This window comes from Rhamphochromis sp. 'chilingali', assembly GCF_963969265.1.
Source record: "Rhamphochromis sp. 'chilingali' genome assembly, chromosome: 8".
Lineage (NCBI taxonomy): Eukaryota > Metazoa > Chordata > Actinopteri > Cichliformes > Cichlidae > Rhamphochromis > Rhamphochromis sp. 'chilingali'.
Window position 1 is genome coordinate 2,059,446 of NC_137935.1, and position 24,771 is coordinate 2,084,216.

Sequence of the window (24,771 nt, forward strand, 5' to 3'; positions counted from 1 at the left end):
CCGCAACCAGCTGCTTCTTCTTCTTTAACTTCTAACGTCCGGTTATCTTTTGGGAATGGGCGCCATTGAGGGAGGACGTCCTTTAGTGACCAATCAGCTTGCATTAGCAGAATGCATTTTATAGATAAAGTTACACATCGGTGGTATTTTATTTCAGTCCCATTCATAAGACCTTCTCCATTAGTACCTACTCGGATCCACTGATTTTCCATTACAACCCAGTGTGCGTGCTTGTCGTCATAGCAACATATCTGCATGTCATGACATGACTGCCACAACAAAGGTGGACGTCGAGGTGATGATATACCTGCTGCTCAGTCTGTGGCTTTTCTCACACTCTGGATCACGGCGTCGTTTTTGTAGCCGTTTCCCTCGTAGTCAAGCTTCAAAAATGGTGGTTTGGATTTTCGTAAACAATCGAGTGACGCTACTGACCAGCCAGTTGGTGGGATGAAGTCTGACGATGTCACATTTTAGTACCTGCTCGGATCGCTAGGAACCCCGAGTGAGCAGGTACTATGACTTAATGGAAAACCCTGAAAACTGTAGCGAATCGTGCTGAGTCGATTGAGTAGGTACTAATGGAAAAGGGGCTATTGAGGACAAGCTCATGAGCGCCCCCTGCTGTGCCTCAAGATGAATATGCAGCTGATTTCCTTTATTGTTATTAGCAGGAAGTGGAATGGCTCTCCCGGAGCTGCTGACAGTGAGTCGCAGTGGGGCAGGTTGTCAGGCTGATGGCAGTGAAATAAAACCCTCCTCGGAGCTGCAGAGCCTGCAGGAAGAGAAACTGCAGCACTCGCAGGTTATTTCTGATTTGATGACGGGGACAGATTCTTCTTGGTGTCACCGTCTGGAACCATCTCCTGCCTGCTTTCCTCGCTCCTTTCCGTTTACCTTTCTTTGTCTCTTTAAGCTCATCTGTGATTTCTTCCTGTTTGCGTGCAGCGTTCACCTTCTTCGACCCAAATGACCCGGCCTGCTTGGAGATCCTCATGAATCCCCAAACCACGGTCCCTGAGCTGTTCGCCATCGTGCGACAGTGGGTTCCCCAGGTGCAGCACAAGATTGACATCATCGGCAATGAGGTGAGAACATAAAAGCAAAAAGAAAAAAAAACACTGGAAAACCTGCAGTTCCTCTAACGTCCACTAGAGGCTCCAGCAGTGAGTCCGTCCCCACAGACTCCCCTGTTCAAACTTTACAGCAGAAATAAACACGTTTACAGTCTGATGCATAAAAACTTGCTGCTTTCTACACATAATTTCCTGATTCATACATTCACAGTTAATTTTTTAATAACTTGTCCATTAGGCTTAAACTTTGGGGCTCATGTCTCCGTTTTTGAAACCTCGGCAGTGCTGCAGCTTCTCTTTCAGCCTGCTGCAGTCCTCTGTGTCACTGGCTTAAAGCCAACACTGATTCATTGTCACATTGACCCAGATTCAACCCTCTGGACACACACACACACACACACACACACGCACACGCACACACACACACACACACACACACACACACACACACACACACACACACACACACACACACACACAGTGATGTCTCTCTGAGCAGCTCTTGTCAGGCTCTTAAAGCCTGAATGCTGAAAGCTTCTGTTCAAAGCACAAATTATGGTCCATGCAATTAAAAAATACAGGCTGGGAAGATTATTTATTATTGATGATTGATTTGGACTGGATACCAGATAACAATATGGAGGCTCTTCCATGTGATAAAGTGCTCTCTGCATCAGACACCTGTATGTGCACTTTGATTGCATCACCAGCAGCATCTCAAAGGTTGTTGCTGCCGTTACTTTATTTTTAGTCAAAAGTGAGAAGAAGCTGCTGTGCCAAGTTTTTAGCAACCATGGTGACCAAGGCACAGATACCATGTAATTGTTGCTAAGCAACATGCAAATAACATCCTAGAGAAGATTGGATGCGCGGGCCCCACAGCTGGACATGCTGTTTGTCAGATCACTGCACTGAAAATGCTCCAAAGCAAACCTAAAGCAGCAGCATCCATGTGCATCATCAGGCCCATCCGCTCACCGTAACCTAAACAATTATTTAAAGAAATCCATCCCTTAGGGAGGGGAAAGGTTTATGAAGGGGGCATATCTGTACAGACCTTCTGTAATGGTCACACTGGCAGCAGCGCTGCACACAGAGAGATGGTGATAATGACCCAGTTAAAATGGCTGCATGGAAACAGGAGGCAGAGCAAGTGGTGCAGAGGGAGAGGGAGCGATGGAAAGTCAGTGAGGCTTCACCGTGACTCAGCGTGAAGCCGACTCAGCCTGGAGGAAAGAAAAACAAGGAGAGAGCGGCACAGCGACGATCGCGGAGAAGAAATCCGCCAACGAGCTGGAAGGCTGGCAGCCAGCACGGCCAGGATGTGAACTCAGGGTTTTCCCACTTTAAAGTTTATTATACAACCATAACATCACATGTAGGAGCGATATACAGATGTTAAATAAAATATTATAAATGTATCCTCAGCTATCTGCCCCTCCTGGCTTTATTTAACCTTTTTGTTTAGTGTGACAGGAAAGTGACGCCTAAAAATCCAGAAAACTGAAAGCCTGATATCAATAACTGCTGTGTGAAAACCAGAACATGCTCTGACACGATTAAAAAACCCAGAGTACAAGTGGCTCTAAACAGAAAGGGAAAGTTCCAGAAGCCTGCACGTGCAGATATCAGTTTGTAAAGTTTTGATGTGAAATCTCTGGTCAGGTTACCTGTAACTGTCTTTCCTCCGTCTCAGCTCCTGAAGCGTGGTTGCCATGTGAACGACCGCGATGGTTTGACCGACATGACGCTGCTTCACTACAGCTGCAAGGCCGGAGCGCACGGAGTTGGTAAGTTACTTTATTTGATACTTATTAGGGAAGCATCGGTCTAGAGGTGCACCGACCGACCGACCAGAGACCAGGATCAGACAGTTCCTGACTTAATTAGCCTGTTTCATATGCAGCATACACACAGCGATGTGTTCAAATACTCAGTTGCAGACTCACAGGCAGGTCGTTAGTGTGAGGCTGTGGCTGTTAGCGAGCTCTTCGCTGTGAGTGATGGAGACAATAGACCTCGTAATTCACCCTCAGCCAGTTAACAAAGTTATCCAAACCTCAGCCGCAAGCTAGCAGCCTCGGTATGAGCAAAGGATCAAGGCGGCTACGAGCAAAACTACAGAGACGAGTGAAAAACAGAAAAAAAGTTGCTGGCTCGGTGACGTCGGGTGAGGTCGGGTATCCGGCAGCAGCTCATTTCACTTCACTTTCAGCACTTTCATTAGTTCAGTAGTTTAAGTGAGAGAAACTCACCACAGTTCATGTTCAAAAAGGTTCTTTAATTATGAAGAAAAGCTGCTTTTTGCTTGTAAGGCTGTCAGGTTCTTAGAGACATCATCTAAGTCAGCAGGACACATTTGGAAAACTGGAGTCAGTGCGTCTCTGTTAATCATCCCAGAATAAATATCTGACAAATGACTCTAAACGCTGATATCAGCCCAGAATATCACAAATCTTCAACTTTACCATCCTGGGTCTAACTCGACGTTACTGCTGATGACTCTGACTCCACCCACGAGAAAATAATAAAAGTATTTACATATTTTTCCCATAAACCTTCTGTGAAGAGTTTGTGTTATTACCTGTGAAAACTTGGCCCTCAGGGGGTTGAATTCTAATAATCACAAATCACATGAAACAAAAAAATCCCAACAACACACCAAACCAACTTCAGTCCAAAGTCTCAAATCCTTCCACCCTCGATTCAGAAGAGATTTTGCTTCAGGAGGAAGAGCAGAGGGGCGATCCTTGTTTCAGGTCCCACGTTCCTCTAGTTCGTCCTGATGTAACAACTGGGAATAATGCCGACTCGAGCTCTCACGTGGTTCCAAGTTATTGTACAGGGCAGCTGCGTGGACCTGCTCTGGGGCGGCCGGCGTCTGTGCGTGTGGTGGATTCAGCTCCTCCGCGTCTTAGTTTCGTCCTCATTGTGTGTGCAGGCGACCCGGCGGCAGCGCTGCGTCTCACCACTCAGCTGATCTCGCTGGGCGCCGACGTGAGTCTGAGGAGCCGCTGGACCAACATGAACGCCCTGCACTATGCCGCGTACTTCGACGTCCCGGAGCTGATCCGAGTCCTGCTCAAAGCAGCCAAACCCAGAGGTAATTTCTACACCAGGCAGTATTTTAGTGGTCGTTCTGAAGGTAACAGGAGGTGAGACTCTCCTTCCGTGTTCTCCTCAGTCCTGAACTCCACATGCAGCGATTTCCACTATGGTACGGCTCTCCACATCGCCGCCTCCAACCTCTGCCTGGGTGCAGTCAAATGTCTGCTGGAGCACGGAGCCAACCCCACCGTCCGGGTAAGGACAGCTTTCCTTACTTACTACTGGGGGCTAATTAAATGGGCTCATCTCCAGCTCCATGTTTGTTTGTTTTTAATTCATGAATTAACGTAGCTTTGCATAATTTTCAGTTCAAAGTAATCCTTCTTTACCTTGTCCCAGTCCTTGGTGCAGACCCTCAGTTCTTTTTAATTCTGTAACAAGCCTTTTTAGCTTCTGCCGAGCTCTCCTCTGATTGGCTGATCCAGTCTGTGAAGGTCTGAACTGCAGGTGGAGGATAAGGATAATAAGACTGCTTCAGCTCCTTGAGTTTTTTGTGCTGCTGTTCCTTTAAAGCTGAAATCCAGAGACCCTTAATGGTGATTTATCGTCTCAAATCTGACTTTCTGACTTGTTTCTGCAGAACGATAAGGGTCAGGTTCCAGCAGAGGTGGTTCCCGACCCAATGGACATGAGCCTGGACAAGGCGGAGGCGGCAATGGTGGCCAAAGAGCTGAAGCAGCTGCTACTGGACGCCGTTCCACTGAGCTGCAATCTTCCCAGAGCCACGCTGCCCAACTACGACAACATCCCAGGAAACCTGATGCTGGCCGCTCTGGGGCTGAAGCTGGGAGACCGCGTGGCGCTGGACGACATGAAGGTCAGACACGCTGATATCAAACTGGGATAAATGGATTGACGGACATTGAAACAACAAATCTTCTGTATTTCTGCATAAACATGACCTAAAACATCACGGTCCTGAACCTCTGAACATCCACCAGGTCAACAGTGACCTCTTTAGGGTTAGAGGTACAGTTTGGTTCACGTCTACTCACTTACATGATATTTGTGCTCATATGCAGACTTGCAACAAAAGACTGAACTCGTGTAAGAGACTAGATTTGGAAGGTGGCATCTTCTAGTTTCTGAGCCGGTGCTTGTTTAGCGTGTCGCTCACATGCAAACTACCCCTAAGATGTTCTGTGGCAGCCTGGTGGATGGAGGTCAAGGAGACTCAAAGAGATGTACAGGAAATTACATTAAAATGTTAGATTTGTACTTTTTAATACTCCAGAGGCTTACAGGTATGTGGACCTTTGCTTTGGATATTTGCTGTGAGCCACCTCGTGTATCAAAAACTACAAACGACCTTTTCAGGCAGCTGTTGAGGGATTTGACTCCATTCCCAAGTACAGGCATCCTCAGCTCTGTCAGGGAGGGGCTCTGAGTCAGGACTTCTTCTTCTTTGTAGGATGCGATGATGGTTCTTGTGTTGCTGCACGGTTCAGTTCACAGACAGGTCTCCTGATATTTTCTGCTAATTCTAAGTCAGAATTCATCGTTTCATTGATGATGATTGATTGACCACCATGCTTCACTGATTTAATGACGCTCTTATGGTTGAATGCAGCATTTTCTTTCTTCTTATCGAAAGCCAGAAGTTGTACTTTGGTGTCAAAACTCTCATTCCAGTTTCCCTCCTGCCTGGAAACTAGTTTTGTCTGGTTTTTGGAGCAATGCTCTCCAGGTTAGTCCAGTGTTTTCTTGATGTTCACCTGGGGTTTCACACCTGGATTGATCTGGGTTGACCTGTGGAAGGGATCGGTGGTTTGGAATTTGCTCCGTAGGTGGATTTTCGAGCAGTTTCTGCAGGATTCTGTTCATCTGGATGTTTTCAGTGGGAGAAACGTTTCATCATCATCAGGTGACGTCTTCAGTCTCAGCTGACTGCAGGTTTCAACCTTATAAACAGGACATTTGCACAGTGACTGAAACCTGCAGCACTGAAGGAACAATGGCTTTACTTGGATGAGTTGATGTTTCTCCCACTGAAAAGTCTAAATCCCGACGAACATATTCAACAGATTTACTTACCTGGATGATCGAGCATCAAGTCGTTATTTTTGGTCGGCAGATTTTCAGAAACTAGAAGATGTTACATTTCAAATAAAGTCTTGTTTGAATTGCAGTTTTTTATTAACAGCTTTTACATTTGGGCGTTTAAAATAGGACCCTGTAGCCTTTGGGGGGGGTTGCCAGTGGATGTTAAGAGGTTAATCTGATCGGCAGTTTCTTTTTAACAACATGTAAACAGCAGTGTGTGTGTGTGTGTGGTGGCAGTTTGTCCTTCACACTGTGCTTCTTGAGCTCTGAACAGTGTGTTTTCACTGTGCAGCCCCACAGAGACCAGAGCAGAGACGACAGCCCGGCTGCAAAACGCAGACAGGTTGGTTGGAGTGGCTGGATTGTAGACTAACTGAAGTGACTCACCACGCTGCCAACATGTTGTCTTCCTATGAAATCACCGTCACTCCATCTGTAGCGTTGATGTCACGTTCGTCCCTTTCATAAAACACAGCAGCAGACACCCAGACTATCTGCCCCCATGCAACCTAACCAGAAAAAATCTCTTTTGCAGTCATGCTCCGAGAGTGCGAGAGGTCACCTCTGACTCCGCCCTCTCTTTTTGTTTCTGTGTCTCTCAGGCTGGCACTCTGAGGTTTTGTGGTACTACAGAGTTCGCCAGCGGGCAGTGGGTCGGCGTGGAGCTAGACGAGCCAGAGGGCAAGAACGATGGCAGCGTGGGCGGCGTCCGCTACTTCATCTGCCCTCCGAAGTTAGGTGAGAGATTTGTGGTTTCTACAGGCGAGACAAAGACTCCTTTCATTTTGTTCCCGTTAGCTGAAATCAAGTCACCGTGTTAAGTAGCGTATTCTAGGCGACTTTTCCCAGGATTTTTCCAGTTGCTCCGGGTTCTCACAAGTGAGTTCTGATCTGCTCCCCATTGGATGTTCCCAGAAAACCTCCAAAGGGGAATCAGACAAACCTAACTCAAGTTTAGTAATACTTCCTGAATCTGCAGGAAGTGACTGTGGCTCTTCAAGACCTCCAAGCTTTAGAACATCCAGCGAATCAGTGAATACATCAGAGAACGTGACATCTAAAGACGTCATATCTCTGTTCATCAAAAGCATCACTAAAAAACACAGGAGGCAAACACGAAGAGTCCTTCCCTCATTTCACCGTTTAAAGTCATCTCCTTGTTCATGTTCAGTCGGCTGTCCCTGCTGCAAGTCCTGGTGTGAGCTCTTTGATTTCATCGTAAACAAACTCACTGACCGACTGTTCTTGTGGAGGCTTTTGGTGGAGGAGCACGCTCGTCATCTTTCCAGCATGGAAACAGGAGTTGTTGCTGTTTCTCACTGCGTTGATCTACTTCTGCCCTGCAGGGATTTTCGCTCCAGTTTCAAAGATTTCCAAATCTGTGGACCAGACGCCTTCATCAGTCACCTCCACCCCAAGAACACCCCGCATGGATCTGGCCTCCCGCCTCGCAGGAAAGACCAAGAAGGAGAAAGAGAAGAAGGAGAAAGAGCGAGAGAAAGGTAACCGAGCTACAGTCTTTGCTAATAGCTTCATTCGATTAGGTTTATCTGTGCTTCTCATCAGTTTTGTTCTGCATTCTCAGCCCAGAAGAAGAAGGCTTCAGTAGCCAGTCTGGATCCAGAGGGAATGAATGTGGAGGTCGGAGATCAGGTTCTGGTAGCCGGACAGAAGCACGGCATCGTTCGTTACTTTGGCAAGACAGACTTTGCTCCAGGTGCGTTTGCTGATCCTCAGTCGGTTCTCTGAACTGTGCACATGTGGATACTTGTAGGACTGTGTTGTCTGTCCTTCTCCAGTCCGGAGAAACTTTGCACTAATCCTGCAGAAATGCTTATCAGACAGAGCAGCTGTGACCGGATCTGTGTCCCTGCAGGTTACTGGTTCGGTATCGAGCTGGACCAGCCCACAGGGAAACACGACGGCTCGGTGTTTGGGGTCCGCTACTTCAGCTGCCTGCCCAAATATGGAGTGTTTGCTCCGCCCTCCCGTGTCCAGAGGTGAGGATATGTCGAAGGTACCGTGATGTTTTAGTGTGTGTAATAAATGAGAATGGGGAGATAATCAGCTTCAGGATTAATTAGCTCAGAAATTCTTCCAATGTTGGAAATGAAAAAGATTAAATATATGAAAAAAACTGTAAATACAGCAGAGCATTAAAAGCTGTGGAAGCTTGAAGTGAAGCTTCAAAGTAACCAGGACGATGTGACATTAAGGCTTTTTAAAATCTTTGATTCCTGAGCGACGCCTTAAAAGTCGCCAATAAACACTGTTGTTGTCAGAATCGGAGGCCCTAAGGACGGCTCACAGAACGACAGCTCCACGGTGAAGAAGGTCCACCAGATCACCAGTAAGTGACGACCATAGTGTTTTATTATCATTCTTTACCCCTGAAAACCATATTTGTCTCCTTGTTCTAACAAACGTTGTGTGCTTGTGCGCTGCAGTGTCACAGCCGAAGCGTAACTTCAACACGATGCGTTCCCCTAAAGACCTCACGTCTGAGAGCTCCATATCCAGGTCAGCCCTGCTCCGTCACATTACAGTCCTGCGCTCTTTGCTGTTCGGCTTTCTTGGACTTTTTGACAAGAGGAAATTTTGGAAACGGTTCAATTTGAGCTTTTAAAAGAAAAGCAAAATAAAACTGTTTTCACCTTTTTATCAAAAGTCCAAATAAGTCCAGCAAAGCAGGCAGGATTAGACTTACTGAACCCTGCTCTTCCTCCTCCTCCTCGTCTCCTGCAGGCTGCTCTTCTGTTGTTGGTTTCCGTGGATGCTGCGTGCTGAGATGCAGTCCTAACTACGCCCTTCCTCTTCTCTCTTCTACTCCACCACCAGATCAGTCTCTCCGCTGTACTTGCTCTCCATCTTCTACTCCTGCTTTCACCGACTTTCGCCGTCGTCAGTCAAACTTCTCGTGGTGACCCCGTCCCCCTCCTCTCTTAATCTCAGCCCAGAACCTCCTAATTTAGCCGTTCTATAGCAAAATCTATAGTGCCTTGTATCTGATCAAAACGTTCCGCATTCCTTTGAAGAAACCGAGAATCCGATTCCTCCAAAAAACCCAACCTTTCACGTCTTCTCACCTCATCGTCCCAGCTCGGTATTTGTCCGTGCTGTGCTGTCATTCGGGGCCTAACAACAACCACAAAACGTTTGTTTTTGCTGCTACTAGCTTTGGGTCTTAAACAGATTTTGTCATTAATGCTAAGCTCGGCACAAGCTAGCTAAAACGTGGACAATAATGCAGATATTCAGCCTGTGCTTTGTGGTTTGGCAGATGTGTTTGTTAAATTCTCAGACACTTTCTGCACAAATGAACAAGAGCAGCGCACGAGAGCTCAAACAGTTTGTGCAAAATAAGTTTGTCTGCTCGTCTGAGACCAAGAACCTCTGCCGTCTCCGCTTGAGTTAAGATGTAAAAATCCCGAGTGCATGGAGGGAAAATCCCAGAAAACATCCCGACTCCAAACTGTTTGAAACTCAGAAGTGAAAACAGGGTTTTTACTTGAACGCAGCCAATAATTGTCTGTAGGAGAGTTTATTTCCACTGCTGATGTGTGAGATAAGTAAGTGGTTCTTGGCCTCCGGGTTGACTCGCTGTATGTGGAGGAGTGTGGATGCTAACATTTAATAACAAGAAGAAGCTTTATCTTTAATTTACATTTTTCCATTTTTCCTGACCACAAAGAACAGCTTTGATGTTTATCCTGCTGTTTGTCAGCCGTTAATCTTTAAAGGTACTTTTAGCAAACGTCTGGCAGGAAATGCAACGCACATTTTCACCACAAGGTGGCAGCGCTTCATCTGAGCTCCAGTGTAGTTTTCCACCAGCACTACAGTCGTCTACATGCACAGAACGATTTTTGTGCTCCAATGAATAAAATAAGTCTGATTAGCAACATTTGTACGAATGTTGAGCTAATTTTAGAATTTCTCGTGAGCAGTTTAGGTCCACCTGGTGGTCGACAGAGGTATTACATCAATTTGCATCTGCAACATAAATGTCTTTGACATAAAGGCGCAAGCTGGTTTATTTTTTGAAGGATTGAATCTGCTTTTGTCCAAGAATTCTTTACAAAAAGTACCTTTGATTATAGTCACTGCTAATCAGCGTACTGCCAATACTCGGACACTAATAACAGGCTCCAGTTGTAATCTGTTAACCATAAACTGCTAACTGACCCAAACCGTTGACGTTTCCGGCCCCATTTCATGAGACTGTCATGTCTTTATGTTGCCTCTGAACACGAGCTTCAGTTCCAGCTAAATGTGATGTCCAGTCCATTCAGGGTAGAATATGTCTTTGTAATATTAAGCGTCCCTTCATCAGCGCCTCCATTTCGAGGTTTTTAATGACCTTTACTTAAAAGTTTAACCCCCAAACGAGCTCCCGAGTCCAAATCTTTGATCTTCCTCTGACCCTCCTCTCTCGCTCCTCTCTCTCTCCATTTAAATAAGACTTTGGTATCTTTTGTGAATGTGAGCATCCGCGAAAAGAAAAACACAAGCTAACCTAAATGTGTGCTTAATGGTAAATCTCTGCATAACTGAGAAACAGCAATATGTAAACAGTGTACCTATCTCTGTGTGGAAACGTTTCCTGTGTTAATGTCTCGTTACACTCTGTGAGCACTCGATACAGAGAGATGAACACACTCGCGCTCGGATGGCCGAGGCTGCTGGGGCGAGCACAGAGAATAACCGGGCAAGCGAAGGGATGAAATCCATCCTCAGTTTTGATCCAAGTCAAGTGGAAAGTGACCCAGATGCCACCAGGAAGACCGTGGAGCGTATTTGGTGAGGTCAGATCCTCAGTTTGTGCTGCTTCATTATTCTGTTATCTGATTCTTGGACGGAGCATTCAGATCTCATGAGCAAGACCGGGCAGATTTGGTAACTTGTTTCCAGAGATGTAAAACTTTAAACTATGAGAATTATGAAATATGACCAACCACCTTCCTGCAAACACTGGTTGAAGGTCATTTTAGAGAATGATGAGGTCGTTAAGAGCCTTTGAGGCGGGGCTTGCCGGTTTTTCTCTCCGTGTGCTCTGCAGCCTCGGCCAAACGAGACATTTGTGGTTGCTCGTGCACACTGCTGTGGATAATGTCCTGTTTGTGCTCGTGGAATCAGCTTCAACGTTATACTAACGAGAACTGCAGTGCTTTTGCTTTTCCACTCACCGGGCGCTCAGTTTAACTCAGTCAGCTGCAGGATTTAGTCCATGTGGTCACAAACCTTTCATTCCTGCTTGAACTTGACCTGAGCCTCGCCTCTGAATGACTTAACCAGACGAGCGGTAGGTTGAGTCATGTCGCGTTCCCCACGGACACAAACTGGTGTCCTGGTAGGACTGTAGTAAATTTAAGCTGCTTTAAGGATGTCCTGAAATCATCATGGATGAGATGAACACAAAAAGTCAGTCCTGCATCCATCGAGTTGTTGGAACCGTCCAAAACTGTCCTGAGAAGCAGCTTTTTGAAAAATGGGACTAGACGTTCGAGCGATGTGCAGATGACTTACTGCTTTACCTTCACAAATAAATATCACAGCCACAGCCCAAACAAGCCAGACGAACCGGAGTCAGTCCACGTGTCGTATTTGCATCTGTTTATAGTTTCACTCTGGAAATTCATCGCCACAAGTCAGCTGTCGTAGCACGGCGTTCAATGCTGAAGCTCCACCCAGTCGGGCGAGCGTTAGTGGACCGCAGTGATGGTGGAGGTTTGTCTTTGTACAGTAAACGTACAGTAACAGTACAGTCGATATGTCAGTTTGAACATAGCGTGCTGTGTAGATGTGGAGCGTCACCAGTTATTAATCTCACGCTAAAGGAAGCGTTACAGACGTTTTTATCGCCACATATTTTCACTTTGGTTTCTGTATCCAAGGCCGTTGCCGCTCCTTTTGCCTGATTTAGCTCTTTAACTACAAACTCTCACTTTGTCGTTTTTGTTGATTGGATTTCAAACATGCTTTTACTTTAAGATTGGTTTCCTTACTTTGAGGCAGCAGGAATGTTTGAAATTTTGCATCCTTGTCGAGATTCAGCCACTGAAACTCCGTCACGTCGTAGCCATCATCTTCTCCTAATCGAAACCAAAATGTGACTGTAAATTAAAAATGTTCTAGAAATGTTTCCACTTTTTGGTTTCAAATGAAAATCCTGTTTGATGCCTTCATCGCCCACGTTGGCTTCGTTTCTCCACACTTCAACAAGATGAGATGACGTTAAATACATGTATCCTGAGAATCGTGATCAGGGATGCACCGATCAAACTTTTTCAGCTCCAGTGTGGTAGCCTGGCTTTGGGTGTCTGCTGATATCGAGGACTGACCCAGGAACAGTCTAGAATGAGGAAGCAGTGATCTTTACTGATCTTTACTGGAAGCTGGAGCCTGAAAGTGAAAATTTAAAAGCAAAGAAGAGAAACTCCCGTTAGCCTCGTTATGAGTGTTGACGTTGGTCCACCAGAGGGCAGCTTCCCTGATGAAACCAAACAAAAACAAGATTATGACAATATTATCTTATTAAAGACTCACAAATACAACAGATATTCAGGAAATCTGTTTGTATTTCAAGTGTCTGGAAGACAAAAATATCATTGGTTGAACTGATTTGTGCGTCGCGTCTGTTACTTTAGTTTCCTTTGGTCCTCTCGGTCTGAGTGCTCCTCACATGCACGTTTGTATCATCCACAAATAAAAGCTGTTTGCATCGGAGGTGTGAAAAGCCTCAGAGTTGCTTTCCTGTTGGCTCCCTCCATGCTACACCACAGCTGACAGGCCCTTGCTGATGGGTGGTGTAAGCTACATACAGCTGAACGACTTGTTGAAGTGTTCGGCGTCAGACTGACAGACAACCCAAATATCCGATCAGTGCATCCGTGATCACGGTTGGTTCTGGAGAAGCGTTGTTATTATGTCGTATGAGCACAAACACGGCGATCGTCTCTCATCTTCCACAACTCAAGACGAAGCTGAGTCAGGAGTTTATTGTCAGTCGCCTCTGTGATTTCTTTCCTCCTGATGTGAAGCCGGGAGCCGTTGGACAGTTTTAGCGGCTCAGCTCTTGTTTGCAACACAACTTCTCTGCAAGCAGATTTTCAGAGCTGCACTGACGCCAGCGGCTGCTTAAAGGAAGGAAATCAGTCACGTTTGGATCAGCAGGAATGGAAACTGTGATTTGTAGTTAACTGAGAGAGTCGGTGTCCTTTAAAGAAGTGACGGCTGTCTGACAATGTAACGTCGAAATCACAGAAACGAACTCGGCACTGCTCGTTTCAACATTCGGAGTCTGAAGATTATACAGTATATAGCCTATATTTTGATAACTTCACTAAGTGTACTTTTTGTTCTCTGGTTTTGTAAAGTGTGCGTGTGTGTTACTTTAGTCCATGTGTGTGCGTCACTCCTGTTTTCAAAGTGTGTTTAAAGCCGACGGGCGCGGAAGCAGAAACAGGAGAGAAGGAGCATCGACGTCTTCTTCCTAACAGATCCTCACTGCATGCTCTCTCAGTATTTTCTCATTCGGGGTTTTCAGTGTATCTTCTCATCAGCATGAAAATGCTTCTAATAATAACAACTATGAATATAATAAAGATTTGATGTTTTTCTAAACCTTCTGTCTGCTGGACTTTTTATCTGCGTTCAGATAAAATCAGGTGAAACAGTAACTAATAAAACTGATACATTTATTATCTTTTTTTATTTGACTCATCAGACTATAAAAGGATTCACACTGACACCTTGTAGCCAGTTATCAGAGCACACCCACAAAATCTGCAGAGTGAAAATGATTTATATGCATATTTTTAAATTTTAGACAGACAATAAGTATAAATAAATTCATACTTGCAGCATAATTACATGTTGATTTTAGTTTGATGGGGATTCTTTGTGCTTCTTTCTCCCCGTGAGCTCCTCCGTGGCTCACACAGGTGTCTGTAGACCTGGGGTATCAAACATGAGGCCCTTTGGAAAATGTGAAGGAGGAAAATGATTTTGGATTTTAAATGTGGTTTGTTTGTTCTCTGACAAAGACCTCACCCACAGCCATTTATAATACACCAAAGAAAAGATAGATTTCTGTAATTTTACACATTTCTTACAATTTAAGCAAAGGTTTAATAAAAAGAGTTTACTACATTTACTGCAGCAACATTTCTCTGTCACAGACTGTCCTGTGTGTACCCTGCCTCTTGTGCTATGGTTGCTTGGCCAGCCTTGTGTTACTTAGTCTCCAACAAAACGACGTCACGTAACAGCTTGTTTTACTCCAGAAATATGAAGACCACAATTAAAAATGATTAACAGTGACACCCAGTGGCCAGTTTTCAGAACACACTTTCCTCTCGTCACAGTCTTCGTCGCTACTACCCCAGTCATACCGGGATTTTTCGTTTTTATGGGCCGATGGGGTTTTATTTCTTTTCTTTTTGTAACGGGATAAATGAAAGGTGGTGGATTGGCCAGTTGGTCATGATCGACTCTGGGCTGGACCAATTACAGCCGAGGAGGTCGAACTTTAAAGTTGAGGTGAAGAGGAAAGCGATTTGTCCCCGTTCCTCTTCAGCTAGAAAGTTGCTAATTCAATCATGAAACTGATCAGTGATCAGCTGATCAGCTTTTCTCTCTGCGCCAGAAAGAGGAAACCAGCGGATGTCGCGCTAAACAACAGCAGCACGTTTGATCAGCTGATGTTAGAATTGATTTAATATTACTTTCTAATATCAGCTGATGTTTGCTGGAGCCACAGCTGTAAAGCTGCTGGTCATGATGGTTTGGTTATGTGGTGAGAGGGAAATATGAAGATGAAACCAGGAGATGTCCTTACTGAATCATCAGAGCTGTGATGGAGAAACAGGTTTACCTTTCAGGTGACATGAATGAGTTGAAGTTATGAACTGTTTCTGAGAGACAAATAACACCAGGATCCTTTTCTAAGCAGCTGACAGCTGGTAACTGTGCAGGGGCGGGTCTAGCAAAGTGTTGCCAGGGGGCATGTAGGGCATTAACAGGGAGAGGGGGGCACAAAGAAATACTTTTCTTTCTTATTCTCATTTAAAATGTTTTGCTTTTACTAAATAATTATCTGAATCTTACAACCAAAGTTTTCATCTGATTAAAATTTATAGAAATCCATTATTGTATTCAGTAAATATTAAGCCTACACTGTAAAACCTGACAAGTTAAGTTAACTCAAATGATTTGGGGAAACCGATTGCACCAATTGATTCAAGTTTTATAACTTAAACAGTTTGGGGTTATTTAAGTACTTTATTAGAGTCCCAAGAACCCAAAGCAAATATGATAATGTAACTCAAATACATTATGTTTATTTACTCATTGTATTTAGTATGTTTCAACTTAAACCATTAAATTTCTTGTACTAAGATGCTGTATTTATTCAAACTTATTTAAAGTGTTACATGCTCATATTCAAATTAAGTTAAATTAACTTAAATAGTTGTATTTAAACAACTTAATCCAATTGGGGAAACCGATTGCACCAAATGGTTCAAGTACTATTAACACAAAACCAAGCTATTATTCTTTCCATTCAGTTTTTATTAACTTTAACTGCAGAGAAAATACAGAATGAATACAACCATACTTTCAGTCATAACCTATGACTGCTAAAGCCATTATCAAATAACAAATAATTAGGCATTTTAAAACTTGCACTTTTAGGGAATTTTGAATGTTTTTTGTAGCATTTTGAAAATCGATTAAATGTACAAAACACAAATTTAGTCATGTAGACCTGATACATAGGTGTACATCATAAAAAAACAATAGTCTAGAGGCAATTAGAGCCATAACAATCACAATTTTAAGTAACATTTAGTATAATAATGAAATCACATGCACTACAGCAATGCAACTATAGAAAACAGCTGAACTAAGGATGTCACTAACAAAAAGTATTCTCAAAGGTATTTGTGGCTTCGCAACAGTTTTGCCCAGACCTCGAGTGAACTGGCACTCATCACACAATTAAAAAATAAAGCATGAAAGTATACTGTACATATTGACTAATTATCAGTTATCTCGCAAAAGATTTCCATGTAACTAAAATATGTTTTTAGAAATAAGCTTAAGATTACACACTATGTGAAGATTTTTTTCAATCACAAACAAAACGTCAAATATGGATTTTCTCCTTATTCTTAGCTTTCTCCACATTGCCTTTTAGAAAGCTAATTACCCAGAACAAATAAAACTATTGAAGCCATTCACAGATAACTGAAAAAGCACGAATATAGTGACCAGTGAAAAACAAGCATCATCTGCACAAGCTCATTTTTTAGTGTCTGCAATTTTGGTTTTAGTTGCTTTCTCTCATCGTCTAGCTTCAGCAACACTACTTGAATGAACTCAAAAAAGCCAGTATACTTCATAGGATAGCTCAGATACAGAGCATAGATTAGCCCAAACAAAGACACCAGGGCATCAGTCCATGAGTGATGAGTCATAACAAACTGATCTTCAAGTTCTATGAACACTTGGCGTGGTGAGAAAGGAACTCCTCCAGGCACCTCCTCTTCATCGACATCAGCAACCAGAGCAATTCTATGGCTTCATAGAACTCAATTTCACCCTAAGATATAATACAGAGTGCACAATTATTCATCTGTAATATCTCTGTTAAAAGCATAAATACAAATGTTCAGGCACCTTTCTTCAGTTTTTCAAATTCTATATATCATAACATGTTTTAAGTTGACAGTGAAGGTTCATTTTTCATTCATCCAGGTGGTCAAATCAAGGATGAAAGAAGTTTAAAAGTCATTCAACTTCACGTCTTCAACTTTCAACCCAAGTCCAGATGACTTATAAACTCCTTTCAACCTTTTTTAAATTCAAATGTGCAAATTATTGTAATACCAAAGTACCTTGCATGTTTTGAAAATCTCTGAGGTACATTGGTAGGCCGGCCAGAACTGCTGTTCTAGTTGCATAGATGTCGTTTGTGTCCTTATATATATATATATATGTGTATATATATATGTATATATATATACATATATATATATATACATATATATATACATATATATATATATATATATATATATATATATATATATATATATATATATATATATATATATATATATATATATATATATATAAACAAACAAACACATAACAATGGCAACTGCCAAGCAAGCAGAATAATAATTAGTATCTTTTAAATACCTGTTTTCCATATGCCGACAAAAGCTGCTCCATCCTTTCACCGACCCGTCCAGTTTTCCTCTTTTTGTAAAGTCCAGTCAGCTGAGGAGCATAATCATCCAGCGCAGCATAAAACACATGTGGCAGATTCTGATTGGTGATCCGATGAAATTCAAAGTAGAGCTGAAGAGAATTCCAAAAATATTATAAGCAAAACACAGCATACTATATGAGCAGCAAATGTTATATACATAGTTGTACTTACCTGTGTCTCATGAAAGAGTGCTGGCCATGGTCCCTCGCCTGGCAAAATTTGAGGTTATTGGATGAGGGCGATTAACTTTGTCAGAATGTTGGTATGGAAAGTGCAGAATTGCTCTGTTTAAGTCTTCTAAGTTAAAATATCTCTTAGAAATCAAACCTTTAAACAATGTGCCAACTCCACTGAAATGACACCTTCAAACAGGTCGTGTAGGAAGTCAGGTGGGAAGCCTGTGACAGGATGAAAGAAAGAGAGATGGTCAGAAGGAACACAGGTGTTTTTAACACCATAGTTTTCCTTAATGTCATCATTCTGAAGCTCTTGCACAATAATTATCATGAGCATCTTTTGTTCTCATTACATAATTCCCTGTAACAGCATTTTCTGTTTGCATTTCTGTTTGGGTGGCATGACAAAACCTACAGAAATATGTAGACCTGAAACTCTCATTGAAACCAGCAAGTCCATGGGCAGAAGGTTGTCTGCCACAACAGAGTAGACAGTGCCTTTAAGACATTCACCAAGAGTCTCAATGTAGGCACCTACTTCTTCAAGAGTTTTCAGATCATTTAAGAGTGGTGACAGCATTTCCTTACACCCAAACTGGCGTACATCATTGGAATTGCACAGCAGAGCAAGCTGGGTGCAGTGTAGAGCAGAACAAGATTTAACTGGAAAGTTTTCCAGTGTCCAATAAACTGCAAAGACTTTATGTATTTTCTTTGAGGTACCAAGTGGGTTTGTGATCAAAATCATCCACATAAAGTATCATTGACAATTTCTGTCCCTCTTGTGACAGTAGAACATTTTCCTGGTAGTAGGATCCATCACAAAATGACATGAAATGTCCAGGAATCTGTGTGGGTGCTTGTTTAATTTCTTCAAGCACATCATTTTTTTTCAACAACAATTGCAAAGATGTGAGAATAGGCACATACATATAAGTGTGCTTTGACGATTCAATTAAATACTCCACAGGTTTGACATATGGAAAATTTTCTTCATAATATGATTTCCTCCTCTTTGCTGTAGATAGTGGTCCTTCAGATGTGACACATTTATGTAAAACATTACTATCAGAAACTGCCTGACAAATCTCATCCACCAGTTTGTCCGTATATGTACAGTTGTGCTTTTTCAGTATATCTACAACTGATTTTCTAACCAAAGGTTGTGATAACAAAAACAACTGATCAATATGCTCAATAATCTCCTGTGTTGCTCTCTGGGACACATGGAGAAGGGTCTGCATTTTCAAGAAAAATCCAGCCAGATTGTATTGCAACTGCTCTTCTAAACCCTCAATTCCACTGATTTCACTGGTGGATGCCACTTGATTGTCATCTGATGACTCTATTGAATCAAGCTGCATGTCATCTTTTTGTTCTACATTTATAACACTTTGCACAATGCCTTCATTGTAACTTGTTGAATTTTGGTGGTCTCTGCATTTGTGGGCATTGAAGGTTGAGTAGACATTGGTTTTAAAATTGCAGTTCTTGAAAGGACATGGAACAGTTTCTTTTCGTTTTAAATGCCCCCTCAGATGGATAAACATTTGGCTTTCAATAAATGGCTGCTTAAAATTACACATAGAGCAACAAAATCCATAATTATTCAAATCTGGATAAGAACCGTCTTTTCTTTGTGTGGGAGTGTGCATTGTTGACATGTGTATCTTTAATGAATTAAATGTATTAAATGTACACATGCATGTGTTGTAGAGACAGGGTAAGGGTGAAATTGTGGAGTACTGACCATGGTTGAGCCGATAATGCTTCAACAACATGACTTTTATGGCAGTAGAAAAACTAGACAAACTACACAACTTGCAATTCCACATTTTGATACCAAATCGTTTTAAAATCACCTTTACTGATTGTCTTTAGTGCAGTGCTGGATGATCTCTCGGCATGCTACTGCTCCTTCAATCGTCAGACTGTAAAAAGCCATGAGGACAGAAAGCTAGCAGAACAGTTTTTACTTTTACTTCACTTAAAAACAGTCAATCTGAATAACACAAGCTTGGAAAACAGTAAGATTTATTCTTGCACTACAGTTCATTTTCAATTCAGGTTGGTCAACTACTCTATACGTTATAAAATAATAAAGCAATTTTACACAAGTTAAGTACACAATAGGCTAACCCTTGGAAAGTACAGAGTCAGAAACGTTTAGGTTTGGTGCAGTGCAGCTTTGAAAAGGTAAATTATTTCGCGACTAAAATGCCCCTAACCATCATATTCAAAATTTGTGAAGGCGAACTTGTCCGTTAAACTCTTAAAATTAACACTAAATAAATTTTCTACTATTTTCACTGTGTCAAAAGTAGGCTACATTTGAACTTGATAAAGGTCAGAGTCAGAAAAGCGTAAACACTGATTTTACCAAAGGTTTTGTGGCATGCAGTTTGCAAAAATCAGACTACTTACCAACTATTGATTGAAACAAGCCACCAACCGTTAATTTTTTAAATTGTGAAGGCAGACTCCATACAGCGCTAGGCGGGAATTGTGTGCTGGCAAGCTAAGTTACGAGCTACTACAACAAAGTAGTCTGATAAATTACAACGAAGTACAACTAAAACAAAGCAGTCTGATAAATGTACGTTTTGTATGCTAGAAGTAAGCATTAACAAAAAAACATAAAAATAACTTTATCTTGTACTTTCCACTCTCTTGACGAGGCTCCTGTCTCATGGCCGACAAGTCCAGGCAAAACACTGGGGGCGGGGCTGTGGATGATGACTAATACAAATGAATTAGCACAACTTAAACAGTTTAAAGCAACAGTACTTAAAACGTTACAAAAACATAATGTGTACTTATTACAATAAAGTTATTATATCATATGTATACTTTTGGGTCTACCTAACACACTTCATGAAAGTTACTTTAACTATTTTTCAGAACTGAGTAAGAACAACTTACTTCTTTTAGTAAGATGCACTGTTGGGTTTTACAGTGTAGTATATATCCTAGTAAGTTATAGTATCCTTTCCTTTGGGAAGGTACCACCTGTGCAGTCTGCAATTCTGTTGAAGAAAGATGTTGAATCTATTTAATTACTGGAGAAAAATAACAGATTTCTGTGCATTTGTTTTATACGTGCATTAAATTAAAAACGTTTTTGTCAGTTAAGCATCTTGAGGCAGAGGGTTCCCTATTTTTCTTTTCTTTTTTTGCTGGGAGTTGGCAACCCTATTAGTGAGGAATATGTAATTATAAATTAGGTTGTTTTATATTTTTAAGTACTGTCTAGAATAGCAGAATAGTGAGGACGGTGTAGGTTTAAGTTTATTACAAAGGCTTTATGGCTTTTCCTATAATACCACGGTGGGCCGGTCACTAGTCAAAATGCCCGGGCTGATTTTTTTGTCCCAGTCCAGCCCTGCAGTAACACTACCTGTCATGTGTTCCTGAATGTGCATCAATACAAAGAACATTACAAATCATGTTACTGATTCTGTGAATAAAGGCACAAACACACAGAACTGGATATTATGGATTTTAATCATAATTCCATTTATTTTCATAAACCTCTCCAAGTTACAAACTCTGCTTCAAAGGTGCGTTTTTTTTTTATTTTTGAATGCTCAAAGAAAAAGAAGAATTTTATAAATTAAATTTTAGGTCAAACAGTCTGAACGAAACATTTCATCATTCATTCTTCCTGAGGTTCATCGTGGTATTGAGACAAGGCTCAGAAATGTGCAGCGTAAAGTCTTTTCGTGTACTGCCACCAGGGGGCAGTGTCATAAATAAGGGTCGTGTTCCTACTGGCCATTAAGAAGAATGCAGGTTTGAGGGTGAACAGCAGGCTTCAGGTGAACAGCAGGCGGGCAGTCTGGGAGGTGAAGATGTTCTCGGAGAAGAAGAGCGAGCTTCACTGACGCTTCCTCCGAGCTCTGCGGTTCTTAAACCACACCTGGAAACGAAGGAGACACAGAGTTAGTCTCGTGATTCTAATATGCGTGCGCATTTCGGTCTGAGAGGACAGTGCAGCTTACAAAAATATAACAGTTCAGTACCAAAACTGTAATCTTGAACTACAAACTGCAATCTTAGTGAAGTACTAATCCTTCACAGGTCTTCATCTATTAGAAATACCGGGTAAAGGTCTAAAGTACTCAAACACTACAGTATGTTGGAAGGCATGAAGGTACCTAACGTTTCAAAAGGCCCAATACTGAAAACTAGTAACCAGTGTAGTATCAGTACTGGGAACGTTAAAGGGATTCAAAGGTACTGGATCACCGTAGCACCGTCCATCTTCACTGATAATAAACATTTAAAAGTCTTCGAACTTTTCCAGGCAACTATTTTTTCTCCTCTTATTTAATGAGTCAGTTCTACAAAACATGAAACTTCGGCTACAGCACGAGTCAAATTTAGTCAAAACAATTAAGTCAAATTTCAGGAACATTTCAGTTTCCCCATCAGTGAGTCTGCTGTCATTACATGCACCATTTACAGCGCCTGCGCATGAGACATTTTTATTGTTTTTTCCGTTTCAAAATGCAGAATCTTAAAATTGTTAAATAATAACATAAACTCTGGTTTAATGATGTTTTTCTAAAAAGTGAATTCGTATGTTGTTCATTCCCTGGCTGCTCTGTGCGCAAAGATTAAAAAAAGGCCTTTGTGTTTAATGTATGCATGTAATAAAATACCCTTATTATTTTTAATTACTTGAGTCAAAGTAAAATGGAACTTGGGAGCCTTTTGTGTAACTTGGAGGGATTTTACGCACGGACGGTCACTTGTTCGTTCCTCACGGCCTGCTGACAGCCTCACACCCCAAATCATCATGTCGGACTCACCCTGACGGTCTCCTCGCTCAGCCCGGTGCGCCTCGCCAGCTCGGCACGAGTCTCCACTGAGGGGTACTCCGTGATCTCGAACAGCGCCTCGAGCTGCTTGATCTGACTGTCAGTGAACACCGTCCTCACCCGGAACTTGTGAAGCGACTGCGGGGGCACCGCCGAGGGCTGCGGGTATCCGCTGTAAGCCGCCAGAGGCTGCATATCTGGGGAGGAAAGGACCAGAAATGCTTTTAGCGAAGAAAGAATCAGACAAAACAGAAGCATGAATATCACAGCAAACACATCCTGACTGTGACTAAATCCGAAAAATAATAAAAGTTTCCCATTTAAAAAAAAAAAGAGTCTCAAAGTTTTGGTGAAGAAATAAAACTTGAACTGTGAGAGTCTCTGCTTACCGGCACGGTTTTGGCTGAAGTGCGCGTAAACTCCGGGGTTTGAGTAGAAGTGCTGCTGATGGACAGCGGGTCTGTAAAGCGGGAATCGTTCCTCTCCGAAGCTCATCTCTCTGCACTGCTGGCAGCCCATCGCCTGTAACGGGACCTGGACCGGCGAGGGAGCTCTGACATTGCCGATGACCCCCCGGTGATACCCGTTCGGTGGAAAGTCCTGCAGCGGCGGCCTCGGGCCGAGCTGCGGGGAAAGGATGCGCTCGATGCTGAAGTCCGACACTCGGCCTCGGTCCATGGTTTCTCTCTGTGACCCGAGAGCTCCAGCGTCCACCTTTAAACACCTTCTGCTCTTTAACATGTTAATCAGCTCCTGAATTCAGACATGAGAAGAAATCTGGACTTTGATTTGACCCCTGACCCTTTGATGGTTTGAAGTGGACGATGACTGACAGCAGCTTCTGTAATGGGTGTGTTACCTGTAACTTCAAAGAGCTCCTTCATCAGTGATGGCGCAGTTTTAGCTGTTAATGAAGTTTTTGATTAAAAGTTCAACTTTTGTTTCACTCTGAAAAGATGAAAGACTTTGGATCTTAATTAACCCCAGTTTGTAAACGCCTCAGAGACAACAGCCAAGACTGGAGCGAATCAAACCCTCATAGATTAAATGTTAATGAAACCACATTATGTAAAAACCCATAGTGTACGAAAGACACACTTCTTTACATTTGGAAACTCTGTGTAAGAACAGAATAGTTTGATACATACGAGATTTACTTTTCATCTCACGACGTTTTACATTTAAATCCCTTTAGTTCCGTTTGAAAGACCAAAACTCCTCTTTATTCTTTAGCTTCGAATATGACTTAAAATAATATTCGAGATATGTTTAGTAAGTAAATTTAAAACGGGTCTTTTACCGTAAATTATCCGTATTTTGACAAACATTTTAAAATACAGGAGAGAGGATCATCGTTTATGAAAGCAGGCAGAGCGAATAATACTGAAAAAAAAACTTTAAATGGTTTTTTATCCATTTTATTTTTATTAAACACTCTAATAAAATTCGTTTATTTATGTTTATTTTTATTGTATTTATCTTCCGTCACACAAGCAACCAGATAATTATTTATTTTTTTATCTACTTAAATGAACATTCTTGACAATGTAGATGATATTTAGATAGATATTTTTGTTGTATTTAATAAGCGACAATGGAACGATTTATTTTAAATTATTTATTTCATGAATTTCATATGTTGTATATTTATTTCATTCTTTATTTTTTTATGTATTTATTTCTTGCAGTGTGTGCTGGTGACCACCAGATGTCGCCGCAGTCCAGTTTTAGTTACATATACAAATCTGCTAACAGGCAGATGGGCCTCCTGCACTGTTAAAGCTTTTAGGTTTTTTTTTTAAAGAAAAGTTTAATAAGAAATAAAAACGGTCACGTGGTTCCGAGAGCATGAAAGCTCTGGAGTGAAACCAGCGTGTTTGTGCATCGCTGCTTTCATCATGTGGAGATTTCACAAACTGGAGACATCAAAGCATCAAAAGCTCGATGAGCTTTTCTCACTTTTTTTCTGGTTTGATCATCTTAAGTCCAGCATGAAACCCAGCAGGGATCCAACACTGAACACAACCATAAAAATAAGGTTCAGCGCCTCAAACTGCTCTCAGACATTAGTCTGATAAAAGTTTCCATCAGAGGTTTAGAGGAGCTGTCATGTTTGTATATACAGTTCAGAACATTTTACAGTTTTAATCACAGGTAGAAAGCAGCGTTTTATTGGCCTCATCACGTCAATCTCATCTTACATACAGGCTAATAAGACCCCTGCATGAACAGGACAGTGAAGGAAGATCAATCAGTAATCAACA

General features: G+C 42.1%; 2 protein-coding genes across 9 annotated transcripts in view; one reads left to right on the forward strand and one right to left on the reverse strand.

The window, feature by feature from the left end:
* The window catches only part of clip3 (CAP-GLY domain containing linker protein 3), a 38,185-nt gene that overhangs the window by 4,995 nt on the left and 8,419 nt on the right, over positions 1-24,771 (forward strand). For 4 of the 6 annotated variants that reach the window (XR_013972543.1, XR_013972544.1, XR_013972545.1 and 1 more), the window contains exons 3-14: positions 949-1,088; positions 2,773-2,866; positions 4,018-4,179; positions 4,261-4,379; positions 4,765-5,001; positions 6,520-6,570; positions 6,830-6,965; positions 7,574-7,729; positions 7,813-7,944; positions 8,104-8,227; positions 8,510-8,577; positions 8,675-8,747. Coding sequence is in view for 2 of the 6 variants with exons in the window: in XM_080889526.1 (XP_080745652.1) it covers positions 949-1,088; positions 2,773-2,866; positions 4,018-4,179; positions 4,261-4,379; positions 4,765-5,001; positions 6,520-6,570; positions 6,830-6,965; positions 7,574-7,729; positions 7,813-7,944; positions 8,104-8,227; positions 8,510-8,577; positions 8,675-8,747; positions 8,973-9,027 (1,547 nt within the window). In the remaining 4 variants the exon portion in view is untranslated. Of the gene's footprint in view, positions 1-948; positions 1,089-2,772; positions 2,867-4,017; positions 4,180-4,260; positions 4,380-4,764; positions 5,002-6,519; positions 6,571-6,829; positions 6,966-7,573; positions 7,730-7,812; positions 7,945-8,103; positions 8,228-8,509; positions 8,578-8,674; positions 8,748-8,972; positions 13,851-24,771 lie in introns of those variants that run through there. The other 2 variants (XM_080889526.1, XM_080889527.1) reach the window with 2 other exon arrangements.
* On the reverse strand, positions 15,780-23,958 carry dharma. Of its 3 annotated transcripts, XM_080889529.1 has the most exons (8): positions 22,897-23,958; positions 22,499-22,704; positions 20,109-21,603; positions 19,547-19,615; positions 17,836-17,906; positions 17,680-17,717; positions 17,436-17,597; positions 15,780-16,833 (listed from the first exon to the last, which is right to left on the reverse strand). In XM_080889529.1, the coding sequence occupies exons 1-3, from the start codon at positions 23,246-23,248 to the stop codon at positions 21,562-21,564; spliced, it is 600 nt and encodes a 199-aa protein (XP_080745655.1). In that variant the 5' UTR covers positions 23,249-23,958; the 3' UTR covers positions 15,780-16,833; positions 17,436-17,597; positions 17,680-17,717; positions 17,836-17,906; positions 19,547-19,615; positions 20,109-21,561. The 3 variants fall into 3 exon arrangements, 2 of the variants coding, with proteins under 2 accessions (XP_080745655.1, XP_080745654.1); XM_080889528.1 differs by having other exon boundaries at positions 22,499-23,956; XR_013972548.1 differs by lacking the exons at positions 19,547-19,615; positions 20,109-21,603; positions 22,499-22,704; positions 22,897-23,958 and adding an exon at positions 18,100-19,017.

What these genes read in the sequence shown, in the direction of transcription:
- dharma (XM_080889528.1), bottom strand. Translation starts at nt 23,248, where the DNA reads ATGTTAAAGAGCAGAAGGTGTTTAAAGGTGGACGCTGGAGCTCTCGGG. An exon ending in TGAGCGAGGAGACCGTCAGG is followed by an intron (nt 21,604 to 22,498) that starts GTGAGTCCGACA and finishes CTTCGTTTCCAG; the next exon opens with GTGTGGTTTAAGAACCGCAG.